Source organism: Rattus norvegicus, chromosome X, assembly GCF_021556685.1.
Source record: "Rattus norvegicus strain SHRSP/BbbUtx chromosome X, alternate assembly SHRSP_T2T, whole genome shotgun sequence".
In the NCBI taxonomy this organism is placed as follows: Eukaryota; Metazoa; Chordata; class Mammalia; order Rodentia; family Muridae; genus Rattus; species Rattus norvegicus.
Genome location: NC_141554.1, coordinates 127,223,665 through 127,251,453, shown reverse-complemented (window position 1 = coordinate 127,251,453; position 27,789 = coordinate 127,223,665). Strand labels below are relative to the sequence as shown.

General features: G+C 40.5%; 1 protein-coding gene across 1 annotated transcript; it reads left to right on the top strand.

Moving 5' to 3' along the window:
* Window positions 1-12,474: 12,474 nt before the first annotated feature.
* On the top strand, window positions 12,475-13,186 carry LOC120099282 (cysteine-rich perinuclear theca protein 1-like). Its single transcript, XM_087601015.1, has 2 exons — window positions 12,475-12,646; window positions 12,818-13,186. The coding sequence occupies exons 1-2, from the start codon at window positions 12,485-12,487 to the stop codon at window positions 13,040-13,042; spliced, it is 387 nt and encodes a 128-aa protein (XP_087457141.1). The 5' UTR covers window positions 12,475-12,484; the 3' UTR covers window positions 13,043-13,186.
* The last annotated feature ends 14,603 nt before the right edge of the window (window positions 13,187-27,789 follow it).

Below are 27,789 nucleotides of genomic sequence, written 5' to 3'. Positions count from 1 at the left end.
TGCAAATAGTGATATTTTGACTTCTTCTTTTCCAATCTGTGGTGTGGTTTGCCTTGGAGTTCTCTCTGAATTTATAAAATAAAGGCAAGAGCATGAGATTTGGGCAGAGGGAGGAGTCAGGAGCGAGAGTGGAAGATAGAAAAACTCAGGAGTGGTTCCTGAGAGGGGGATTAGATTCAGAGATTAGGGTTAGAGAAGACAGTTGGTGACAGTTGAGCCAGTAGAACCTGAGCAGGGGGGGGAAGCATTGAACAGTTGATATAGTTTGCAGCAGTGAGTAATGGAAAAATTGGGAAGGGACTGTTTAAGCACACGTTGGGGAACTGAGAGAGGATGAGTTGGGAGAAAAGTTAGAGGAGTCAGGGGAGGAAAAAGGAAAGAAGCAAGGCGAGAGTCGTCGTGGGAGAAAGAGAAGCTGGAGACCTGGCAAATAAAAGGTGCAAGGGATGAGGGATTTGGGAGCTAGGAATAGGACAGTGTAGGGTGGATCTGCCCAAACTAGACACTAGATTGTTTTCTTTTTTTTTTTTTTATTAACTTGAGTATTTCTTATATACATTTCGAGTGTTATTCCCTTTCCCGGTTTCCGGGCAAACATCCCCCTCCCCCCTCCCCTTCCTTATGGGTGTTCCCCTCCCAACCCTCCCCCCATTGCCGCCCTCCCCCCATAGACTAGTTCACTGGGGGTTCAGTCTTAGCAGGACCCAGGGCTTCCCCTTCCACTGGTGCTCTTACTAGGATATTCATTGCTACCTATGGGGTCAGAGTCCAGGGTCAGTCCATGTATAGTCTTTAGGTAGTGGCTTAGTCCCTGGAAGCTCTGGTTGCTTGACATTGTTGTACTTTTGGGGTCTCGAGCCCCTTCAAGCTCTTCCAGTTCTTTCTCTGATTCCTTCAATAGGGGACCTATTCTCAGTTCAGTGGTTTGCTGCTGGCATTCGCCTCTGTATTTGCTGTATTCTGGCTGTGTCTCTCAGGAGCGATCTACATCCGGCTCCTGTCGGTCTGCACTTCTTTGCTTCATCCATCTTGTCTAATTGGGTGGCTGTATATGTATGGGCCACATGGGGGGCAGGCTCTGAATGGGTGTTCCTTAAGTCTCTGATTTAATCTTTGCCTCTCCCTTCCCTGCCAAGGGTATTCTTTTTCCTCATTTAAAGAAGGAGTGAAGCATTCACATTTTGATCATCCGTCTTGAGTTTCGTTTGTTCTAGGGATCCAGGGTAATTCAAGCATTTGGGCTAATAGCCACTTATCAATGAGTGCATACCATGTATGTCTTTCTGTGATTGGGTTAGCTCACTCAGGATGATATTTTCCAGTTCCAACCATTTGCCTACGAATTTCATAAACTCGTTGTTTTTGATAGCTGAGTAATATTCCATTGTGTAGATGTACCACATTTTCTGTATCCATTCCTCTGTTGAAGGGCATCTGGGTTCTTTCCAGCTTCTGGCTATTATAAATAAGGCTGCGATGAACATAGTGGAGCACGTGTCTCTTTTATATGTTGAGGCATCTTTTGGGTATATGCCCAAGAGAGGTATAGCTGGATCCTCAGGCAGTTCAATGTCCAATTTTCTGAGGAACCTCCAGACTGATTTCCAGAATGGTTTTACCAGTCTGCAATCCCGCCAACAATGGAGGAGTGTTCCTCTTTCTCCACATCCTCGCCAGCATCTGCTGTCACCTGAGTTTTTGATCTTAGCCAATCGCACTGGTGTGAGGTGAAATCTCAGGGTTGTTTTGATTTGCATTTCCCTTATGACTAAAGATTTTGAACATTTCTTTAGGTGTTTCTCAGCCATTCGGCATTCCTCAGCTGTGAATTCTTTGTTTAGCTCTGAACCCCATTTTTTAATAGGGTTATTTGTTTCCCTGCGGTCTAACTTCTTGAGTTCTTTGTATATTTTGGATATAAGGCCTCTATCTGTTGTAGGATTGGTAAAGATCTTTTCCCAATCTGTTGGTTGCCGTTTTGTCCTAACCACAGTGTCCTTTGCCTTACAGAAGCTTTGCAGTTTTATGAGATCCCATTTGTCGATTCTTGATCTTAGAGCATAAGCCATTGGTGTTTTGTTCAGGAAATTTTTTCCAGTGCCCATGTGTTCCAGATGCTTCCCTAGTTTTTCTTCTATTAGTTTGAGTGTGTCTGGTTTGATGTGGAGGTCCTTGATCCACTTGGACTTAAGCTTTGTACAGGGTGATAAGCATGGATCGATCTGCATTCTTCTACATGTTGCCCTCCAGTTGAACCAGCACCATTTGCTGAAAATGCTATCTTTTTTCCATTGGATGGTTTTGGCTCCTTTGTCAAAAATCAAGTGACCATAGGTGTGTGGGTTCATTTCTGGGTCTTCAATTCTATTCCATTGGTCTATCTGTCTGCCTCTGTACCAATACCATGCAGTTTTTATCACTATTGCTCTGTAATACTGCTTGAGTTCAGGGATAGTGATTCCCCCTGAAGTCCTTTTATTGTTGAGGATAGCTTTAGCTATCCTGGGTTTTTTGTTATTCCAGATGAATTTGCAAATTGTTCTCTCTAACTCTTTGAAGAATTGGATTGGTATTTTGATGCGGATTGCATTGAATCTGTAGATTGCTTTTGGTAAAATCGCCATTTTTACTATATTAATCCTGCCAATCCATGAGCATGGGAGATCTTTCCATCTTCTGAGGTCTTCTTCAATTTCTTTCCTCAGTGTCTTGAAGTTCTTATTGTACAGATCTTTTACTTGCTTGGTTAAAGTCACACCGAGATACTTTATATTATTTGGGTCTATTATGAAGGGTGTCGTTTCCCTAATTTCTTTCTCGGCTTGTTTCTCTTTTGTATAGAGGAAGGCAACTGATTTATTTGAGTTAATTTTATACCCAGCCACTTTGCTGAAGTTGTTTATCAGCTTTAGTAGTTCTCTGGTGGAGCTTTTGGGATCACTTAAATATACTATCATGTCATCTGCAAATAGTGATATTTTGACCTCTTCTTTTCCGATCTGTATCCCTTTGATCTCCTTTTGTTGTCTGATTGCTCTGGCTAGAACTTCAAGAACTATATTGAATAAGTAGGGAGAGAGTGGGCAGCCTTGTCTAGTCCCTGATTTTAGTGGGATTGCTTCAAGTTTCTCTCCATTTAGTTTAATGTTAGCAACTGGTTTGCTGTATATGGCTTTTACTATGTTTAGGTATGGGCCTTGAATTCCTATTCTTTCCAGGACTTTTATCATGAAGGGGTGTTGAATTTTGTCAAATGCTTTCTCAGCATCTAATGAAATGATCATGTGGTTCTGTTCTTTCAGTTTGTTTATATAATGGATCACGTTGATGGTTTTCCGTATATTAAACCATCCCTGCATGCCTGGGATGAAGCCTACTTGATCATGGTGGATGATTGTTTTGATGTGTTCTTGGATTCGGTTTGCCAGAATTTTATTGAGTATTTTTTTTTATTAATTTAGAGAATACTTTATTAGTTTTTGTAATCAAACCCACGTATATAAGACCTTACATATTTAATACAGTGTGTTACCCCTGTACAAATGGAAAAAACTTAAGTTCAACATTTCTAGACCAATATGGCTGTTAATTTCTGTACAGTGCCAACTCAACACAGTAAACGGGGATACTTTTTTCGAAAGTTGACAGCACAGCTAAAGTTTCAAAATATTCAAATTATATATCTGTATATATATATTTATATTTATATAAAAAGACCAATAATAGCAGTGTGTTATGCATCAACAGCAGCAACAGCTTTTCCAGGTTCTGCAGTCATCTGAACAAAACTGTAGAGACATCCAGCACACTCCATTAAAAAAAAAAAAGTAAAAAATCAAAACCCGAGAAAACAGCACAGTTCTGTTACTCTTGTGGTACCTGGCACCATTTTTTTTTAAATTAGCTTCTCAATCATCATCTGGAAAGAAAACATTCTGAGCAACATCATTAAAAACAGCTCTGATAAAGCACGGTCACTACTACGTATCATAAAACAGGTACAAGCTATTTTACATCCACAGAGGTATGATACAGTACTGTCCTACATCTATAATACTAGAGGATACAATTTAAAAGGCATTATTTGAGACTTGATTCTACTTTTCCAGCAGAGGGCCCAAAGGATGGTGTGACACAGCTTTGTAAAGAAACATACTCTAGACAGGATTTCCTTTCACTAGTGGCACACTTCTAAGGATTCATTCTCTCCATGAATGTCAGCTAAAACCGTTATTAAAAAAAGGAAATATCCCTAGAACAAAACCGTATAACCACCGGATTCACATGAAGATGACATAGTGGAGACAAGCTGGACCTCACCTTACCAACAAGCTATCAAATCTGTTATGTTTAAACAGTGAGACCTCCAAGGAAGGAGATGCCAAGTAGTGCTTCAAAGCTTCGGACCACAATCAAACACAGCATCCTTTTCAACAGAAGCAGAAGCTCATCTGAATATGCTCATGGATGCTGACATCAACATTTAATCATCTCCTCACTCATCCAGGAAGAGGGGGAGATCAGTTACTACTGTACTTTATTGTGTTCAACCAAATCACCATGTTACAAAAATAGCAAGATGCCATAATAAAAAATAAGGCTCCTCTATCCAGCACCAGATAGCATCATTTTACTTTCAAGCCTAGAAATTGCACACTTGTATATAAACCAATCGAAGATGAGGATTGAGAGTTCATCTTGGTGGATTTTTCCTTTGATGAATATGAAGTGTCCTTCCTTATCTTTTTTGATGACTTTTAATTGAAAATTGATTTTATTTGATATTAGAATGGCTACTCCAGCTTGCTTCTTCTGACCATTTGCCTGGAAAGTTGTTTTCCAGCCTTTCACTCTGAGGTAGTGTCTGTCTTTGTCTCTGAGGTGTGTTTCCTGTAGGCAGCAGAATGCAGGGTCCTCATTGCGTATCCAGTTTGTTAATCTATGTCTTTTTATTGGGGAGTTGAGGCCATTGATGTTGAGAGATATTAAGGAATAGTGATTATTGCTTCCTGTTATATTCATATTTGGATGTGAGGTTATGTTTGTGTGCTTTCATTCTCTTTGTTTTGTTGCCAAGACGATTAGTTTCTTGCTTCTTCTAGGGTATAGCTTGCCTCCTTATGTTGGGCTTTACCATTTATTATCCTTTGTAGTGCTGGATTTGTACAAAGATATTGTGTAAATTTGGATTTGTCATGGAATATCTTGGTTTCTCCATCTATGTTAATTGAGAGTTTTGCAGGATACAGTAACCTGGGCTGGCATTTGTGTTCTCTTAGGGTCTGTATGACATCTGTCCAGGATCTTCTGGCCTTCATAGTTTCTGGCGAAAAGTCTGGTGTGATTCTGATAGGTCTGCCTTTATATGTTACTTGACCTTTTTCCCTTACTGCTTTTAATATTCTTTCTTTATTTTGTGCGTTTGGTGTTTTGACAATTATGTGACGGGAGGTGTTTCTTTTCTGGTCCAATCTATTTGGAGTTCTGTAGGCTTCTTGTATGCCTATGGGTATCTCTTTTTTTAGGTTAGGGAAGTTTTCTTCTATGATTTTGTTGAAGATATTTACTGGTCCTTTGAGCTGGGAGTCTTCACTCTCTTCTATACCTATTATCCTTAGGTTTGATCTTCTCATTGAGTCCTGGATTTCCTGTATGTTTTGGACCAGTAGCTTTTTCTGCTTTACATTATCTTTGACAGTTGAGTCAATGATTTCTATGGAATCTTCTGCTCCCGAGATTCTCTCTTCCATCTCTTGTATTCTGTTGGTGAAGCTTGTATCTACAGCTCCTTGTCTTTTCTTTTGATTTTCTATGTCCAGAGTTGTTTCCATGTGTTCTTTCTTGATTGCTTCTATTTCCATTTTTAATTCCTTCAACTGTTTGATTGTGTTTTCCTGGAATTCTTTCAGGGATTTTTGCGATTCCTCTCTGTAGGCTTCTACTTGTTCTCTAAGGGAGTTCTTTATGTCTTTCTTGAAGTCCTCCAGCATCATGATCAAATATGATTTTGAAACTAGATCTTGCTTTTCTGGTGTGTTTGGATATTCAGTGTTTGCTTTGGTGGGAGAATTGGGCTCCGATGATGCCATGTAGTCTTGGTTTCTGTTGCTTGGGTTCCTGCGCTTGCCTCTCGCCATCAGATTATCTCTAGTGTTACTTTGTTCTGCTATTTCTGACAGTGGCTAGACTGTCCTATAAGCCTGTGTGTCAGGAGTGCTGTAGACCTGTTTTCCTGTTTTCTTTCAGCCAGTTATGGGGACAGAGTGTTCTGCTTTCGGGCGTGTAGTTTTTCCTCTCTACAGGTCTTCAGCTGTTCCTGTGGGCCTGTGTCTTGAGTTCACCAGGCAGGTTTCTTGCAGGGGAAAAGTTGGTCCTACCTGTGGTTCCAAGGCTCAAGTTTGCTCGTGGGGTACTGCCTAAGTCCTCTCCGAGGCGGCAGCAACTGGGAAGATCTGCGCCGCTCTTTCCGGGAGCCTCCGTGCACCAGGGTTCCAGATGGCGTTTGGTGTTTTCCTCTGGCGTCTGGATGTGCACAGAGTGCAGTCTCTACTGGTTTCCCAGGCGTGTCTGCCTCTCTGAAGGTTTAGCTCTCCCTCCCACGGGATTTGGGTGCAGAGAACTGTTTATCCAGTCTGTTTCCTTCAGGTTCCAGCGGTGTCTCAGGCGCAGGGATCCTGCCGCTCCTGGGCCCTCCCCTACGGGAACCCAGAGGCCTTATACAGTTGCCTCTTGGGCCAGGGATGTGGGCAGGGGTGGGCAGTGTTGGTGGTCTCCTCCGCTCTGCAGCCTCAGGAGTGCCCACCTGATCAGGCGGTGAGGTCTCTCTCCCACGGGGTTTGGGAGCAGAGAGCTGCTGCGGGCCGGGATCCGCGGGTGTGGGACTTCCGGTAAACACAGGAAGTGCCCGGTCCTAGAGGAATTTTGCCTCTGTGTGTCCTGAGTTCTCCAGGCAGGTTTCTTGCAGGGGAAAAGTTGGTCCTACCTGCGGTTCCAAGGCTCAAGTTTGCTCGTGGGGTACTGCCTAAGTCCTCTCCGCGGCGGCAGCAACTGGGAAGATCTGCGCCGCTCTTTCCGGGAGCCTCCGTGCACCAGGGTTCCAGATGGCGTTTGGTGTTTTCCTCTGGCGTCTGGATGTGCACAGAGTGCAGTCTCTTCTGGTTTCCCAGGCGTGTCTGCCTCTCTGAAGGTTTAGCTCTCCCTCCCACGGGATTTAGGTGCAGAGAACTGTTTATCCGGTCTGTTTCCTTCAGGTTCCGGCAGTGTCTCAGGCGCAGGGGTCCTGCCGCTCCTGGGCCCTCCCCTACGGGAACCCAGAGGCCTTATACAGTTGCCTCTTGGGCCAGGGATGTGGGCAGGGGTGGGCAGTGTTGGTGGTCTCCTCCGCTCTGCAGCCTCAGGAGTGCCCACCTGATCAGGTGGTGAGGTCTCTCTTTATTGAGTATTTTTGCGTCGATATTCATAAGGGAAATTGGTCTGAAGTTCTCTTTCTTTGTTGGGTCTTTGTGTGGTTTAGGTATAAGAGTAATTGTGGCTTCATAGAAGGAATTCGGGAGTGCTCCATCTGTTTCAATTTTGTGGAATAGTTTGGATAATATTGGTACGAGGTCTTCTATGAAGGTCTGATAGAATTCTGCACTAAACCCGTCTGGACCTGGGCTATTTTTTGTTGGGAGACCTTTAATGACTGCTTCTATTTCTTTAGGAGTTATGGGGTTGTTTAACTGGTTTATCTGTTCCTGATTTAACTTCGGTACCTAGTATCTGTCTAGGAAATTGTCCATTTCCTGCAGATTTTCAAGTTTTGTTGAATATAGGCTTTTATAGTAAGATCTGATGATTTTTTGAATTTCCTCTGATTCTGTAGTTATGTCTCCCTTTTCGTTTCTGATTTTGTTAATTTGGACACACTCTCTGTGTCCACTTGTTAGTCTGGCTAAGGGTTTATCTATCTTGTTGATTTTCTCAAATTACCAACTTTTGGTTCTGTTGATTTTTCCTATGGTCCTTTTTGTTTCTACTTGGTTGATTTCAGCTCTGAGTTTGATTATTTCTTGCCTTCTACTCCTCCTGGGTGTATTTGCTTCTTTTTGTTCTAGAGATTTTAGGTGTGCTGTCAAGCTGCTGGCATATGCTCTTTCCTGTTTCTTTCTGCAGGCACTCAGCGCTATGAGTTTTCCTCTTAGCACAGCTTTCATTGTGTCCCATAAGTTTGGGTATGTTGTACCTTCATTTTCATTAAATTCTAAAAAGTCTTTAATTTCTTTTAATTAATTGCAAACCCCTTCAGCTCCTTCAGTTCTTTTTCTAATTCTTCTTAATTGGTGAGTAGTATTCCATTGTGCAAATGTACCACATTTTCTGTATCCATCCCTCTGTTGAAGGACATCTGAGTTCTTTCCCATTTTTGGCTATTATAAATAAGGCTGCTATGAACATGTGTCTTTATTGTATATTGGAGCATCTTTTGGGTGTATGCGCAGAAGTGGTATAGCTGGATCCTCAGTTAGTAGTGTGTCCAATTTTCTGAGGAACCTCCAGATTGATTTCCAGAGTGATTGTACAAGTGTGCAATCCCAGGAGAAATGGTGGAATGTTCATCTTTCTCCACATCCTCACTGCCAGTTTTATCATCTGCCTTGATGGGTTTCAGACTTCCTTTCAAATTTCCCTGGTATGGTCTTATTCTTTGCTTTTAGAATGTAGGAGGAGGGAAAGGAATAACATTTGAAATGTAAATACATAAAATATCCAATAAAAATAAAATTTAAAAATAAAGAAATGAATGGGAATGCTTAATTTTTACAATTGTGTATTGACAGTAGACAACTATCTTATTGATTTTATATGGGCTCAAATTAAATGCTTGCTTTGAAACTCTGTAGAGACTTTGGATTTTACATTTTTGAATGATGTTACTACTTTTATCACTTAGGCAGATGTTTCTTGGTAGACTAACTTCTTTTTATGTTTTGAGATGAAAATGAAACTTTAGGGGTCTAGGAATGTTGAGTTTTGAATGAAAGCGAAGCATTGAATTTCCAGTGTTGAGTATGTGATTATTAATGTGATTACTAACATCTTTTGACTGAATTTATAATCACCATGGAAATATACTTCTGGCTGTTTCTTTGAGCTAGTTTGCAGAAAAAAATTACTGAAGAGGGAAGATACACCCTGAATACATGTGTCACTAATCTATTGAAAGCTAGGGTCCAGAATAAGAATGTGACTAGTGAGCTAAAAATCTGCATTGTCTGTATCTGCTTTCCAACTGAGTCTGCCATGTGACCAGTGACCTAGCACTCCTGCCCTATTTTCTTTTCTATCATGATAAACTGCAACTTAAAGATGTGAGTCCAAATGTTAACTTTTATGTCAATTGCTGTTGAGTGTTTTATCAGCAATGAGAAAAGTGACTGACAAAGGACTCACTTTAACACATCACCATGCTGACAGCAAACCTTTCTTTCCTTAGGAGGTGGTTATGAGGACCAAAATAATTTTTTGTGATATTTTTAAGCACTTTCTGTTTTCAAATGATAACACATTCAAATGTAAGAATACTGTTTAAACAGAACAAGAATAAAGGGGGTTCAGTAATGATGGAGCCCATAATTTTTTCTCTATATTTTTCCCTGTCTTTTGAATTTCTTGTTATTTTAAATAAATGGGACCAGTGTATGAATAATCACATTTGAAAATTCAGTCATAACAATTCATCATTCTCTGTATATTATTCCAACAAAATGTCAATACTCAAATCATAATGGCTACATATCTGAAATGTCTCTTAAATATATTTTTTTCCTTCTGGACTCCTGTCACTGCAACACTTCTTTTTTTTTTTTTTCGGAGCTGGGGACCGAACCCAGGGCCTTGTGCTTGCTAGGCAAGCGCTCTACCGCTGAGCTAAATCCCCAACCCACTGCAGCACTTCTTACTTTGATTTTTCTTCTATTCATAATATCATTTCACTCTAAATATTTTTATCTTCCATCTTGTTTGTATTTTCTTATCAAATTAATAATCTATGCTGCTTTGATGCTTAATAACCTATAATGCTATTACTTATTTCATTCTACATTCCATACTTATGATTCTTGAATTTTCATCTCGCCTCATTGAGACTTCAACTTATATGTTTTGCTTTAGAAGTACTATCTTTGGATTTTAGCAGGGACACATGGAGCTCCCTGGGAAAGGAAAATATAATAGACTTTACAGGTGGAATAAAGGTGGGTGAGCATAAGAACAGGAAGGATCAGTGGAGGGATGCAATGATAAACTACAGTAAGTGATGACTAGAATAGGAAAGCATTTAGGGGCAGTATGGAAACCCAGTGCAGTTGAAGTTTTCCTGAATCTATGAGGGTGACCCTAGTAAGGAATTCTTGCAATGTAGGATACAGAGACTGAAGCAGCCATCTTCTGTAGCCAGGCAAGGCTCTCAGTTGTGGGACTAAGGCACCAATCCAGAACAAAACCTTTATCACTCACCTATCCTTTTGCAAGATGTGCGGGGCCATGGTGGCTCAGAGCATGTGGGAGTGGTCAAGCAATGACTGGTTTAACTTTAGGTCTGTACTATAAGAGGGAGCCCATGTCCAACACTGCCTGGATGTCCAAAAAGGTCAATGAAATGATTGCTAATGGCTGAGAGGCTCTACCATAGCATGAAAAATACAGAGGCAAATGCTTGCAACAAAGCATTGAACTGATAATGGGGTTTACATTGGAGGAGTTAAAGAAAGGATTGAAGGAGCTGAAGGGGGTTGCAATCCCATATACCAAACAACTAGAGCTCCCAAGGAATAAACCACAATCCAAAGCGTACACATGGCTCCAGCTGCATATGTAGCAGAGGATGGCCTTGTTGGGCACCAATGGGAGGAGAAGTCCTTAGTCCTGCCAAGGCTGGACCCCCCAGTATAGATGAATATCAGGGCGGAGAGATGGGAAGGGGTGGGTGGATGGGTGGGGTACATCTTCATTGAAGTAGGAGGAGGGGGGATGTGATAGGAGGGGTTATGGATGGGAAACATGGAAAGGGGATAACATTTGAAATGTAAATAAAATATGCAATAAAAAATAAAAAAATAAAAATGATATTCTGCAGTACTCATAGATTTGTTCTTAGCCCAATTGTAATCAGAGAGGTTTCCTCAGCTGATAGAGCAGATTCTGAAATCCACACCCAAATATTAGGCAGAGCTCAGGGAAAGCCTGTGGAAGGGGAAGGTGGGGATGTAGGAGCCAGAGTTCAAGGATGCTGTGAATACATGGCCCACAAAATCAAATAAGCAGGGATCACAGGGGCTCACAGACACTGAAGCAGCAATCAGGGATCCTGAATAGGTCTGAGCTAGGTCCTCTGCATACATACTGTGGTTGTTTAGCTTGGGGTGTTGGTGGGACTCCTAACAGTGGGAGAGGGGATATTTAGGCCTCTTTGCCAGTTCTTGAAACATTTTCTTCTACTGAGTTGCCTAGCCCAGCCTTGACAGGAGGGTTTGTGCTTATACTTATTTCACCTTGTCATGTTATGTTCCATGTTCTGTAGATGTCACTGGGAGGCCTCTTTTCTTTTTCTCAATGGAAATGGAGAAGGAGTGAATCTGTGGAAGAGGTGAGGTGAGGGAATGACTGGAATAAGGTGGGAGGGGAGGCTGCAGTAGGGATATATTATATGAGAGATGAATAAATAAGGGCGGGGGGAAGTGGGGAATGTGGAACAGTTGGAGGATGGACTAGGATGGAGATAAAGTCTGGACTGTGAAAAAAGATTAGCACATCTGAATGCTCACAGATATCTATAATTTCAGTTCTATGGGATCTATTCTGCCCTCATGAAGCTCTGCATGAATAGTTGAATAGACATGCATGCAGACAAGATTCCTACACACACAACATAGAGAGTAATTTACCTTAGTTTAAGTAGGACAAATTTGGTTGATATGTCCTCACAGTTCACTGATGCTTTCTTTGTCCTTTTCATTCTGGACAATGTCATTCAGCTATGTTCTTTTTCCTTTAAAAATTTACTCCTTGATAACTTTATGCCCACACATATAAGACATATTTTTACTATATCAACTTCCTATTACCCCTCTGTCTTAGTTATTTTACTTTTTCTGTGAAGAGATAATGTGAAGAGTTGCATGACTAGTGCAACTTATAAAGGAATTGGGTGATAATGGTTTGAAAAGTTAAAGGATGGATAAGCATAGTTGCAGGGACCTTGGCAGCAGGCACATATTACATGACTTATGTACTTGCAAGCCTTCAAAACACACCTGGCATAGGTTACATATCCTCAAATGGGTCAGAGGTAGGGCTTTGTGAGGTCTCAACCCCTCCTTAGCTGCCATTGGCTAGGGAGGACTTTGGTGACCAATCAAGGCTGAGGGTGTGGTCCACCATTGTTCTGTCGCGTAGGTAAGCAGGGTGCTCAGAGCTCTGGGGTCAGTTGGTGGAAGACCTCAGGATGGTGCGGGTGGCTAAGAAAGCCCCTAAGCGTGGTGCTGCAGCTGCAGCTGCAGCAGCTGAAAGATCAAAGCAAAAGAGAAAGAGTAAAACTTCCAGTCACCAGAGGTCCAAGTTTTCCAACCTGACTCAGTGTACCTGTCGGCGCAGAAGTGAAACTACGGTAAGAGATCCTAAGCTGGGCTCATTGTCCACCTTCTGTGGACATCCCTTCCTCTAAGACGTTCTCAGGCCTGCTATAAATTTCTCATCTACTTATGCCTATTTTTTTTTCGAATCCCTATCTGCATTCTATCTTTCTCCCAAGCAGTGCCCTTATGACTTTAGTATGTAGTTCTTTCAGATTACGGAGAAGGGAGAGAAAAGTCTTCGTCCGGCTACTGGGACCAAATCGAAAAAAAAGGTCAAATCAAGAATTCACAAAGAACCTAGTGAGACAGCGCTGGCCTTGCTCATCCATGAGCGAATGAATGAAAATTCCAACGTGATACCACCAGCCGAAGTTCCACCGGTCCCTGAAAGCGTGCCGGTTCCTAATGAAGACATGGCCAGTTCCTAGACCCCAAATGGGTCCAAAGACCTAAAAAACATCAATGAATGGGGTCTAGGAGCTGAGCCATGGTCATGGTGTCCAAGATAAATTCCACCACATGGCAATAGTATGATGGTGACAATAAAATCAATCAGATGTGAAAAATATGTATATCACTCTCAGTCTTTGATGCTTTGATGGTGTAGTGGGTTTAGGGGGTGGGGAGATGGAGGGAGGGAAGACTTGGTGGATGATAAGAGGAAACATCGGGTTTCTACAAGGTTGGGAGTGGGATGAACGATCCCCTGATAGGCAGACACTGGGGCTCAGAACTGAGCTAGCACTAATGACCCATGAAGCTTATTTCACAGGATAACAGGGACAACCCAGGGCCTTCCTAATGTCGCTGGCTAGGGTGGCAGCATGGTTTCAGGCTATTACATCGATATGAAATGAGGTGTGGGTGGCAGTTGCAGCACATCAACTTTAGGACATCTACCTCCTTGTGGTGCTTAACAGTCCTCATTATGACATCATGAACAAAGTCCCTCTGGTGGGCCAAAGACTTCAGCCAATCAAAAGGCACCAGAGTATGATGGAAAGTAATCATGATCAGAAGCTGCAAGTGCAGCACTAATTTAGCCTACTTCTCCAGAAATTGGGGGAGGAGTAGGATAGTAAGGAGTGGTCTGCCAATCAGTGCTGGCATCAAAGCAGGCAGCAATATCTACATTGTATGTTAAAACAACTTTGCCTTTCCAGATAGCTTTATTGTATATTTTTAAACCTGTTTTTAATACCTTCAGGACGTATCCTGAAACTGATTTATGGGAGAATTATTTGTAAAGAGTAAAGTGGGCCTGAAGAAATGGCTCAATTGATTCCTCACACGCATGAGAGACCTGAGTGCCATCCCTAGAACTCACATTAAAATAATTCCACATTAGTTTGGCATGGTGACATATGCTTTTAAACTCAGCACTCAAGAGGCACAGACAAACAGATCACTATGAGGCTATATAGTAAGACCCTGTATCAAAAAATAAAGTTTAAAAATCTGTGTGTGGTATTGAAAACTTTTATTTACTGCAGTGATGATGTGGAGAAGGGGCATCTTTGACACTTCTTGGACAGCTAGCCCACCCTACTTGGTAAGCCCCAGGTCAGTGTGTCTTTGGTGGTTTTTCTTTGTTGTTGTTCTTTTGTTCATGTGTTTTTAAGGTTGACAGCTTCCGAGAATCTACAAAGTTGTCCTCTGCCACACACACACACACACACACACACACACACACACACACACACACACGCAGACAGACACACAGACACACACACACACAGACATGTATACAGACCCATCCTTCATACATCTATCCTTCCTCACAAGAACACATGCATACACACACACATACACACATAAACAATAAAATGCAAATACATTAAATATGTACCTTATGATACCTTTTGCATATACGTACACCTATATAGTCATCACTATGAGAATGAGTATACCTAAAACTCACTACAATTTTCTTAGTTTGGAGTCCTGCTTTTGTGTTGATGTTGTGAAATACCAAGCTTTGGACACTTCATAAAGCAGAGGTTCATGTGTCTCTGAGTTTGGGAGGAAAAAGGTTGAGGTTGGAGAGCTCCATTTTCTTGCCCTCTACTAAGGTTCTTTAAATGTTTTAATTTTATCTATTTGTTGAGAATTTAATATGCATACAATATATTTAAACATATCATCCCTATACTTCCTAACATTTCCTGGACACACCTGTGGTTCCCTCTCCACTTCCCAACTCCTTATTTTTTTGGTTTATTTATACTCTCAGAGATCAGAACTATCAATATGTGCATGAGTGTAAGGCTATTCACCAGAGTAGAGCAACCTACAGTAGGAGAGGAAAACAGACTCTCCATTCTCCTATAACCATCAACTGCCAATCCCTTTCAGCTGCAGATTGGGTTTCAGGATTCCCTCTTCGCTGCATGCTAGAATGGTAACTGGAATGATCTCCTGGCAGTCTTCTGTAGGCAACCACAACTTCTGTGAGTTCATGACTGCCGCAGCCTTGTCATATCCAGAAGACACTACTGTGTTCTTGTCCTCCCCAATATCTGGTTCTTACAGTCTTTCTGCCATCTCTTAATTTTCACTGAGCCTTAAGAATGGGGGAGTGATACAGATGTTCCATTTGGGGCTGATCACTCCTATGTCACCTATGCTTTCTTTTTTAGTAGCTGTGAGTCTTGGTGTTGACTGCTGTCCATTGCAAGATGCTTCTCTGCTGAGAGTGAAAAAACTGCACTAATATATGGATATTAAGTTAAGTATTATTTTTCCTCCATCTTTATTAAATTGGGTATTTCTTATTTACATTTCAATTGTTATTCCCTTTCCTGGTTTCCAGGCCAACATCTCCCTAAGCCCTCCCCCTCCCCTTCTATATGGGTGTTCCCCTCCCCATCCTCCCCCCATTACCACCCTCCCCCAACAATCACGTTCACTGGGGGTTCAGTCTTAGCAGGACCAAGGGCTTCCCCTTCCACTGGTGCTCTTACTAGGATATTCATTGCTACCTATGAGGTTGGAGCCCAGGGTAAGTCCATGTATAGTCTTTAGATAGTGGCTTAGTCCCTGGAAGCTCTGGTTGCTTGGCATTGTTGTACATATGGGGTCTCGAGCCCCTTCAAGCTCTTTCAGTCCTTTCTCTGATTCCTTCAACTGGGGTCCCGATCTCAGTTCATTGATTTGGTGCTGGCATTCACCTATGTATTTGCCATATTCTGGCTGTGTTCCTCAGGAGAGATCTACATCCGGTTCCTGCCAGCCTGCACTTCTTTAAATTTACTTTTGTTAATTTCATGTGTGTGTGTGTGTGTGTGTGTGTGTGTGTGTGTGTGTGTGTGTGTATGTATGTATGTGTGTGCGTGTGTGTAAGTGTGTGTGTGTGTGTGTGTTCACATTCAAATACTTGCATCCATGAAGGCACTGGGAGTTGATATTTTCCTATCATGAGAGACCCAAGAATTGAATTTATGGTAGGCTTGACAGCAAGTGCCTTTATCCATGGACTCATCTAACTTGATTTATATATTTAGAGGGTAGTTTGAAACTTTGTTAAGTTAGCACAATAAGAGTAGTAGGGCATAAGACTTCCCATTGACCTTCCCAGCCATTAGTTCATGGTCAGGTTTACAGGGGCAGTTATGAGTGCTTTTCTGTGGAGTGGCCTTAAATACAATCAGGAAATGACATGAAAGGCCACTAGGGGAGAAAATCCATCCAAAAGCCTTACCTAGCTGTGAGTCCTGCAAACTACAATACTAATCAGGTGGCTACATATGCCCAATGTCACAACAGTAGCAAGTAAGTTAAAAGCTTTAACAGTGCTGTAGCACAAGTAATGGCATCACATGCTGGACAGGAGATCAAGATTGGGGATTGGGGGAAATCTCAAGTCCAGAGATAGCAGAAAACTGGGAAAAGGTCAGGATTATTTTGTTAAAAAGCTTTACTACCAAAACACCATGAGAGGCAAACTTGAATTTTGGTATTCATTCACATATGACCCCCCTCCAAGAGTGCCATCTTTTGAAGAGCATTCTCTGTATTTTTAAGCAAGTGATTTTATGGACTCAGCTTAAGGGATTCAGTGAGGACGAACTATACTGAGAAGTGCCCCTGAACCAATTCCTCAAATGATGTTTTCTTCTCAGGTGATTCTAGGCTATTTCAAGCTGAGAATAAAGCTAACTATAAAAAAATTAAAGTATGTACCTTTTTATGTCTGGTCTCTTAGCTCTATTCCTCCACCTTCTCAAAATCATTGTTCTTTCACCAAGCATTCTTGGTCTTGTCCTTTTATAAATTATGATCCTGCTAAACATGACGGCACAAGCCTTCCATCCCAGCACTTGGGAAACCTATGTAGGTGAATCTTTGTAAGTTTAAGGCTAACGTAATCTGCATAGTAAACTCTAGAACATCCGGAACTCTGTGAGACTCTGTTTCAAAAGTAAACAAAAACTAGTTTTCAAGGATTGTTTCTTGTGTTGTGTTCCTTTCTCCAATATTCAAATGACAAGTCTAAATAACCAGTGATAACATTGTGAGTGAAAATAAAACAGGATAAGCTATGTTTAGAAAAAAAAAAAAGAAACCTACTTCCTGTCTTTATTTCTGTTAGTAAATGCTGCTCTTTCTGGCAATGGAGTTCTGTTTGCTTTATTGCCTGTGACTTGGTGCATGTCTTAAAATTCATAAATACATTTTAAATGCAACGTCAATAGCTTAGGCCATCATATCCTATCAAACTTCTCTTTGAATAATAGGGTTCCATCTTTTGGTTTATGTAGATCCCTTTTTCCCCATGGCTAAAATTAATTCAAGTTGTTTCTGCTGCCCTTATCTTTCAATTCCAAGCCCAAATTGCCTCAGAGAATCCTGTCAAGTACGTGTGCATGCCCTCACCTCAGACAACTCCAATGACTGCTCAGCATAATGAGGAATGGGACATCTGCTTCTCGCAAGTTAATTGGAGTTGGCTGACCAGAATTTTGACGCTTTATTTCCTGACCTTTTCTTAAATGAACATGAATCTCAAACCTAAAGTGGAAAGGCAGCATTTGGGGGAAGGGAATGCCACCATCTTCTACAGAACAGCTGGCTTTTTGCTTGTCCTGTGCTACCATGCCTTCAGCAGCAGAAGCACTCTCAAGAATCAGCTGGATATTTCTTCCTTGATACATTATATGAATTATAAGTCAAAATAATAGTCTCTCTGTCTTGATGATAAAGAAACTGAGGTATAGAGCTAAAGGACAAAAAAAGCAATAAGGATAATAAAGGTGCAAAATATATAGTTACAGTTCACAGTAACCTGGAACATATACATATTAATGAATGTACATATATAATCACAAATAAACACACATATATGTGTGTGTGTGTGGTCATGTGAGGGGTTGTCTCTGTGTGTGTGTGTGTGTGTGTGGGTGTGTGTGTGTGTGTGTGGGTAGGTGTAGGTTGGTGGGTGTGGTCGTGTGAGTATGGTGAGAGAGGAGTGAAAGGTAGAAAGGAAGCGAGAAGATGTATAAAATTATGGAGAACTAGAACAAAAGAGCTTGTAGGCTCCAAACATGTAGTAATGGTAAAGACAGTGAAATCATAATTGCCTTGAAAGATTTTCAGGTACATGTTGTACACATGCACTGAGTGATCTTGTGCTTTAGATCTTTCCTCCAAAACAATACATTGCCACTTAGTGGGTGGCTTGTTGAGATTTGGGAAGTAAATAAAACTTATAAGTAAATAAACAGAATTGTAAGAAAGCTCCTAAAATTTACAAGAGTTATAAGATTATATAAGGAGTAATAAATACATGCTGGAAAAAGAAGATTCTCTGACGAAATGGGCTTCATGAAATCATGGAGGGGTAGGGATGTAGTTTCATGAGTTATTAGCTATGCTAGGATGGGTCTTTCAGCAATGCAGTTAGTTACCTTTGAGCCATATATGATACTATAACTAATCCTTCACTCAAACTCCTGTATGCAACTTCAGTAAACTCACTGAATAACTAAGATAGACATGGGTAGCATTATATCTTCATAATTTTGTGTCTATTACATATGGAGAAAATAGATAGTTTCACATCTGCCCAGGGGAAGCCACTCAAAGTTATTATATCCCAAATATATATACTTAAAATATCAAAATGCTCTTACTTCAGTCTTTCATAAATAATCCTATTTCGGCTGGCACTGATTGAGTATGAAATAAAAGTGAACTATGCTGTTGCTCAACAAATGCCAACAATTTTATAGTACCTAATTAACAAGTACATTAAATGTCCAATGCATAGGTGTTCAGCACTTTCCTATAAACTTTCTTCCCATCCCTCATAAATCCTTTGTATTCTGAAGTCAAAAATCTGTGCTTTAATTGCAGATCAGGTTCTGGACCATGTGTCTTAGGGGATAAAGAAGTATAAAGGAAAAAACGATGCCTTCATTAGCTCAATGTGATGCAAAATGACTTTTTATGCTTTGGCTATCAGTATGATTGACATTAGATGCCCCTTGGGTAGAGCATTTTTCGTTCCTCCTATTAGCCAAAATAGCTATAAAGTTGGGGTTAACATGCCTTTAATCCCAGCAATTGGGGAGCAGAAGTAAGTAGATTTCTGTGAGTTTGAGGGTAGCCTGGATTACAAAGCAAGGTCCAAGATAATCATGGTGGTTACACAGAGAAACCCTGTCACAAACAAACAAAACAAAATTTATTCATTCCAGAGAAGAAGAATGAAATATCATATCCTCTACTACACTCAAAAGAGACCATAATAAATATGGTCACACAATAACACTGAAGCTGCCCTATATTTTATTGTGTAACTTAGGATGTCCTACAATAGGTAGTCTTTGTAGTTCAACCTCCAAATGCTGGGATATAGGAATGAAGTTCAACTCCTATCTTATTGAGAACATTATTCCTTCGAACAACCTGCTTTTATGGTAATATTTTTTAAACTATTGCTTTGTAGTACAGCTTGAGATCAGAGATGGTGATTCCTGTGGAGGTTCTTTAATTGTTTTGGCTGTCCTACATTTTTTCCCAATGAAGTAGTAAATTGCATTTTCAAGGTATGTAAAGAATTGTGTTGGAATTTGGATGGGAATTGCATTGAATCTGTAGATTGCTTTTAGGAAAATAGCCATTTTTACCATGTTAATCCTACTGATCCATGGAAGATCATTCCATTTTCTGATATCTTCCCCAATTTCTTTCTTCAGAAACTTGTCTTTCACTTGCTTGGTTAGAGTCACACCACAGTACTTCATATTACTTGTATCGATTGTGAAAGATTTTGCATCCCTAATCTCTTCCTCAGCCCATTCAACATTTATATAAAAAAGGACTACTGAATTTTTTCACAACTTTTTATTATTTTATTGAAATTTTTTATTTGCATTTCAAATGTTACTCCCCTTCCCAGTTTCTTAGACATAAACTCCCTATCCCACCTCCCTCCCTTCTCCAATAAGGGTGTTCCCCTCCCCAACTACCCCCATTCCTGCCCCCGACATTCCCTTGTACTGGGGGATCCAGCCTTCACAGGAACAAGGGCTTCTCCTTTCATTGGTGCCCAACAAGGCCATCCTCTGCTACTTGGAGCCATGGGTTAGTACCTGTATAGTCTTTGGGTAGTGGTTTAGTCCCTGGGAGCTCTGCATGGTTGGCCTTATTGTTTTTATGGGGTTGAAAGCCCCTTCAGCTCTTTAGATCCTTTCTCTAATTCCTCCAGCAGGGATCCCATTCTCAGTTCAATGGTTTGCTGCTAGCATTTGCCTCTGTATTTGACATGTTCTGACTTTGCCTGTCAGGATATAGCTGTATCAGGCTCCTGTCAGCACGCACCTCTGAGCTTTATCAGTCTTATCTAGTTTTGGTGGCAGAATATATATGGGCTGTGTACACATGTGGTAAAGGCTCTGAATGGCCATTCCTTCAGGCTCTGCCCCAAACGTTGCCTCCATATCCACTCCTATGAATGTTTTTGTTCCACCTTTTAAGAAATTGTGAAGAATCCACATTCTGCTCCACCTTCTTGAGTTTCATGTGATCTGTGTGGATTGTATCTTGGGTAATTCAGGCTTTTGGGTTAATATCCACTTATCAGTAAGTGCACACCATGTGCGATTCTCAGTGATTGGGTTACCTCAGGATGATATTTTCTAGTTCAATTCATTTGCCTAAGTTTCATAAAGTCACTGTTTTTTATTTCGTATTTCTTTACTTACATTTCAAATGTTATACCCTTTCCTGGTTTTCTGTCCATAAGCCCCCTTATCCACTCCTCCTCCCTTTCTTCTATAATGGTGTTCTGCTCCCCATCCAGCCCCCATTACTGCCCCTCCCCTGATATTCCCTTACACTGCAGGTCAAACCTTGGCAGGACCAAGGGCTTCTCCTTTCACTGGTGCACAACAAGGTCATCCTTTGCTACATATGCAGTTGGAACCATGGGTCAGTCCATGTGCACTTTTGGGTAGTGGTTTAGTCCCTGGGAGTTCTTGTTCGTTGGCATTGTTGTTTTTATGGGATTGTAAGCCCCTTCAGCTCTTTCAATCCTTTCTCTAATTCCTCCAATAGGGGTCCTGTTCTTAGTTCAGTGATTTGTTGCTAGCATTCGCCTCTGTATTTGACATGCTCTGGCTGTGTGTCTCAGGGAAGATCTATATCCAGTTCCTGTCAGCAAGCACTTCTTAGCTTCATCAATCTTATCTAGTCTTGGTGGGGCCACATGTGGGGCAGGCACTGAATGGCTACTCCTTTAGTCTCTACTCTAAACTTTGCCTCCATACACCCTCCTATGGATTTATTCAGTCCCCCTTTAAGAAGGAGTGAAGCATCTGTTCTTTGGTCTTCTTTCTTGAGATTCGTGTTGTCTGTGGATTGTATCTTGATTTATTCAAGCTTTTGGACTAATATCCACTTATTATACCATGCGTGTATACCATGTGTGTTTTTCAGTGATTGGGTTACCTCACTCAGGATAATATTTTCTAGTTCAATCCACTTGCCTAAGAATTTCATGAAGTCATTGTTTTTGTTAGCTGAGTAGTACTCCATTTTGTAGATGTACCACATTTTCTGTATCCATTCCTCTGTTGAAGGGCATTTGGTTTCTTTCCAGCTTTTGGCTATTGTAAAAAAGGCTACTAGGGGGGCTGGGGATTTAGCTCAGCGGTAGAGCGCTTACCTAGGAAGCGCAAGGCCCTGGGTTCGGTCCCCAGCTCCGGAAAAAAAAAAGGCTGCTAGGAACATAGTGGAGCATATGTTTTGTTGTATAATTGGAGCATCTTTTGGGTATATACCAGGAGAGGCATAGCTGGTTCCTCAGGTAGTGGAATGTCCAATTTTCTGAGGAAACTCCAGACAGATTTTCAGAATTTGTAACAGTTTGTAATCTCACCAACAATGGAGAAGTGTTCCTCTTTCTCCACATCCTCGCCAGCATCTGTTGTCACATGAGTTTTTTATCTTACCCATTCTGACTGGTGTGAGGTGGAATCTCAGGGTTGTTTTCATTTGCATTTCTCTGATGAATAAGGATGTTGAACATTCTTTAGGTGTTTCTCAGGCATTCAATATTTCTCACCTGAGAATTCTTTGTTTAGCTCTGTACCCCATTTTTAATGCAGTTATTTGGCTCTCTGGAGTCAAACCTCTTAAGTTTTTTGTATATTTTGGATATTAGCCCACTATCAGATGTAGGATAGGTAAAGATCTTGCTCCAATCAGTTGGTTGCCATATTGTCCTAATGATAGTGTCCTTTGCTTACAGAAACTTTGCAGTTTTATGAGGTCCCTTTTTTTAATTCTTAATTTTAGAGCCTAAGCCATTGGTGTTTTTTTCTGGAAATTTTCCCCTGTGCCCATGTGTTCAAAAATCTTCCCCACTTTTTCTTCTATTATTTTGAATGTATCTGGTTTGATGTGGAGGTCTTTAATCCATTTGGACTTAATCTTTTTACAGGGTGATAAGAATGGAGAATTCTACATTCTGGCCTCCAGTTGAACTACCATCATTTGTTGAAAATGCTATCTTTTTTCCATTGGATGGTTTTAGCTCTTTTGTCCAAGATCAAATGACCATAGGTGTGTGGGTTCATTTCTGGGTCTTCAATTCTATCCCACTTATCTACCTGCCTGTTTCTGTGTCAATAACATACAGTTTTTATCGCTATTGCTCTGTAATACATATTGAGGTCGGGGTTGGTGATTCTGCCAGAAGTTCTTCTATTGTTGAGGATAGTTTTCACTATCCTGGGTTTTTTGTTATTCCAGATGAATTTGCAAATTGTTCTTTCTAACTGAAGAATTGAGGTGGAATTTTGATGGGGATTGCATTGAATCTGTTGATTGCTTTTGGCAAAATGGCCACTTTTACCATATTAATCCTGCCAATCCATGAGCATGGGAGGTCTTTTCATCTTCTGAGATCTTCTTCAATTTCTTTCTTCAGAGACTTGAAATTCTTGTCATACAGATAATTCCCTTGTTTGGTTAAAATCACACTGAGGTGTTTTATATTATTTGGGAAAATAGTGAAGGGTGTCATTTCCCTAATTTCTTTCTCAGCCTGTTTTTCCTTTGAGTAGAGGAAGGCTAATGATTTGTTTGAGTTAATTTTATACCAGACACTTTGCTGAAGTTGTTTATCAGGTTAAGTAGTTCTTTGGTGGAAATTTTGGGGTCATGTAAGTATACTATCATATCATCTGAAATAGTGATATTTTGACTCCTTCGTTTCTAATTTGTATCTGTCTGACCTCCTTTCATTTTCTGATTGCTCTGACTAGGACTTCAAGTTCCATATTGAATAAGTAGGAAGAGAGTGGGCAGCCTTGTCTAGTCCCTGATTTTCGTGGGATTGCTTCAAGTTTCTCTCCATTTAGTTTAATATTAGCTACTGCTTTGCTTTATATTGCTTTTACTATGTTTAGCTATGGACCTTTAATTCCTGATTTTTCCAGGTCTTTTGTCCTGAAGGCATGTTGAATTTTCTCAAATACTTTCTCAGCATCTAATGAAATAATCATGTGGTTTTTCTTTGAGTTTGTTTATATAGTCGATTATGTTAAAGGATTACCTTATATTAAACTATCCCTGCATCCCAGAAATGAAGCCTACTTGATCATGATGGATCATCATTTTGACATGTTTTTGGATTCATTTTGTGATAATTTTATTGAGTATGTTTGCACTGATAGTAATAAGTAAAATTGGTCTGAAGTTCTTTTTCTTTGTTGGATCTTTGTGTATTTTATGTATAAGAGTAATAGTTGCTCAATAGAAGGAATTCAGTAGCACTCCATCTGTTTCAATTTTGTGGAATAGTTTGGATATTATTGGTATGAGGTCTTCTATGAAGGTCTGATTGAATTCTGTAGTTATCCCATCTGGACCTGGGCTCTTTTTGGTTGGGAGAATTGTAATACCTGCTTCTATTTCTTTAGGAGGTATTGGATTGTTTAGATGGATTATCTGATCCTGATTTAACCTCGATACCTGATATTTGTCTAGAAAATTTTCTATATCCTCCAGATTTCCCAGCTTTGTTGATTATAGGTATTTGTAGTAGGATCTGATGAATTTTTTTTATTTTTCTCTGATTCTGTTTTTATGTCTCCCTTTTCATTTCTGATTTTGTTAATTTGGATATACTCTCTCTGCCCTCTGGTTAGTCCCGCTAAGGGTTTATCTATCTTGTTGGTTTTCTCAAAGAACCAGCTGCTGGTTTTCTTGAATCTTTATATAATCCTTTTTGTTTCTACTTGGTTGATTTCAGCCCTGAGTTTGATTATTTCCTGCCTTCTATTCCTCCTGGGTGTATTTGCTTCTTTTTGTTCTACAACTTTTAGTTATGCTGTTGAAAGAATAAAGATTTTAAACTATCCCCCACTGACCCTGCTGTGAGGACAAGTGCACCTCACAGCAAAGAATAACATAACATATTTTGGGGATGTAGCCTGGCTATAGCCACCACAAACCATCTGGCCTCGATAAGGCCTGACTCAACAGTCCTGAGAAAAATGAGAATTAGGGTCAGCTTGCCCCAGAAGGAGGGTGGCCTAGAGTTGAACTGAGCCCAAGTTACAAACTAATGAAATTGCTTTGTGTGACTGTTGCCACCTATGTAATTTTCCCTATAAATCCCTTCCCCTAATTGGGCTCGGGGTCGACTCCTCTGTCTCCTCTGTGAGATACGTGTCGTCCCCAAAGCTCTGGTTCTTCAAATACACCTCTTGTTTATTACATCAAGACTGGTTTCTCGTGAGTTCTTGGGGGGTTGCGTCGTCTCGAAACTTGAGTGGGGGTTTTCCCCACCCTGGTCTTTCACTGTCATGCTTCTTATGTATACTCTCTCCTGTTTCCTTTTGGAGGCACTCAGAGCTATTAGTTTTCCTTTTAGCACAGCTTTCATTGTGTCCCATAAGTTTGGGTATGCTGTGCCTTCATTTTCATTAAATTCTAAAAAGCCTTTATTTCTTAATTCTTCCTTGACCAAGTTATCATTGAGTAGAGCGTTGTTAAACTTCCATGTATATGTGGGCTTTCTGTTGTTTTTGTTGTTATTGAAGACCAGACTTAGTCCTTGGTGATCTGATAAGATGCATGGGATTATTTCAACCTTCTTGTATCTGTTGAGGCCTGCTTTGTCACTGATTATACAGTCAGTTTTTTAGAAGGTACCATGAGGTGCTGAGAAGAAATATATTCTTTTGTTTTAGTACAAAATGTTCTATAAATATCTGTTAAGACTATTTCGGTTATAATGTCTGTTAGTTTCTCTATGTCTCTGTTTAATTTCTGTTTCCATGATCTGTCCATTGATGAGAGTGGAGTTTTAAAATCTTCTATTATTATTGTGTGAGTTGAATGTGCATATTGAGCTTTAGTAAGGTTTCTTTCATGAATGTAGGGTCCCTTACATTTGGAGCATAGATATTTTGGATTGAGAGTTCATCTTTCTGGACTTTTTCTTTGATGAATATGACATGTACTTCCTTATCTTTTTTCATAACTTTTGGTTGAATGTCCATTTTATTCAATATTAGAATGGTGAGTCCAGCTTGTTTCTTCAGACCATTTGCTTGAAAAGTTGTTTTCCAGCCTTTTGATCTGAGGTAGTATATGTCTTTGTCTCTGAGGTGAGTTTCCTGTATGCAGTCAAATGCTGATTCCTCTTTACCTATCTAGACTATTAGTCTATGTCTTTTTATTTGGGTATTGAATCATTTGATGTTAAGAGATATTAAGGAATGTTGATCATTGTTTCCTGATATTTTTGTTGTTAGAGCTGGAATTATGTTTGTGTGGCTATCTTCTTTTGGGCTTGTTGCAAGAAGATTAATTTCTTGCTTTTTCTAGGGTATAGTTTCCATCCTTGTGTTGGGGTTTTCTGTCAGAGCCTCCTTAGTTTGACCCCTGCTGAGCCCAGCTGAGGCATGGGGAACAGAAACACCTGGGCCACACCTGGGCAGTGGTCAATTCGCTCCTACCTTTTGTTTTCTCAGCCTTTGTCCTTGAGATTTAGGCTGGTCTTCCTGGATTTCTCCCTAATTAATTCAGGTCACTTAGTAGGTCTTTTGTTACTGAAGTCACAAGCCAGGAAGTCATGAGCCAGGGTTTCCCACTGTGCTTCCCAGATATTTTGTACCTGGTGAACTTGGGTATATAAGTGGTGAATAAAACTACAGGACTCTCTACCTCTTCTGGCTAGACAGGAATAATCTCTGTGTGTGTGTGTGTGTGTTTCTTTAATCCTGCAGGCTTTCTCCAGATTCTCCGTACCGTGTCGGTGCGGGCATGGGGCACTGACAGTTTTCCATCTAATTTCCTTTGTAAACCTGGATTTGTAGAAAGATATTGTGTAAATTTGGTTTTGTCATAGAATATCTTGGTTTCTCCATCTATGTTAATTGAGTTTTGCTGGATATAGTATCCTGGGCTGGCATTTGTGTTCTCTTAGGGTCTGTATGACATCTGCCCAGAATCTTCTGGCTTTCATAGTGTCTGGTGAGAAGTCTGGTATAATTCTGATAGATCTGCCTTTGTATGTTACTTGACATTTTTCCCTTACTGCTTTTATTATTCTTTCTTTGTTTTGTGTGCTTGATGCTTTGACTATTATGTGAAGGGAGGAATTTCTCTTCTGGTTCAATCTATTTGGAGTTCTATAGGCTTCTTGTATGTTTATGGGCATCTCTTTCTTTAGCTTAGTGAAATTTTCTTCTACAATTTTGTTGAAGATATTTACTGGCCCTTTATTTTGGGGGTCTTCACTCTCTTCTATACCTAGTATCCTTAGATTTGATCGTCTCATTGTGTCTTGCATTTCCTGGATGATTTGGGTTAGGAGCTCTTGCATTTTACATTTTCTTTGATAGTTGTGTCGATGTTTTAGATCTTCTGCCACTGACATTCTCTCTTCTATCTCTTGTATTCTGTTGCGGATGCTTGTATCTGTGATTCCTGATCTCTTTCTTATGTTTTTTATATGCAGAATTGTCTCCCTTTGTGCTTTCATTATTGTTTCTACTTCCATTTTTAAACCCTGGATGGTTTTATTCACTTCCTTCACCTGTTTGGTTGTATTTTCCTGTAATTCTTTAATTTTTGTGTTTCCTCTTTAAGACCTCCTACTTGTTTACTTGTATTGTCCTGTATTTCTTTAAGGGAGTTATTTATATCCTTCTTAAAGTCTTCTATCATCCTCTTAAGATGTGAGACTTTAAATCTAAATCTTGCTTTTCAGGTGTGTTTGGATATTCAGTATTTGCTTTGGTGGGAGAACTGAGCTCTGATGATGCCAAGTAGTCTTGGTTTCTGTTACTTAGGTTCCTCTGCTTGCCTCTTGCCATCAGGTTGTCTATGGTGTTAGCATGATTTGCTGTCTCTGACAGTGGCTTGACCCTCCAGTAGGCCTGTGTGTCAGCACTTCTGTAGATCTGTTTTCTTTCAGCCAGATCTTTCAGAACAGAGAGCTGCTTCTTTGTTTTGTGACCTGAATCTTCCAGGCAGGTTGCTTGGTGTAGAAGAGTTGGTCTTACCTCTGCTCTCACGTGTGTAGGTGCTCCTGGTGACTGACTTTCAGCTTTCAGCACAGGCAGAAAACCAAAGGTTCTTGCCCCTGATTGCTTCTAGGTCCCTGTGCCCAGAGGGTACAGATGGCACTAGGTGATTTTCTCTTGGGTCAGAA

Coding starts and splice junctions, on each gene's coding strand:
- LOC120099282 (XM_087601015.1), top strand. CDS start 12,485: ATGGTGCGGGTGGCTAAGAAAGCCCCTAAGCGTGGTGCTGCAGCTGCA. Junction 12,647..12,817: donor GGCGCAGAAGTGAAACTACG/GTAAGAGATCCT, acceptor TTTAGTATGTAG/TTCTTTCAGATTACGGAGAA.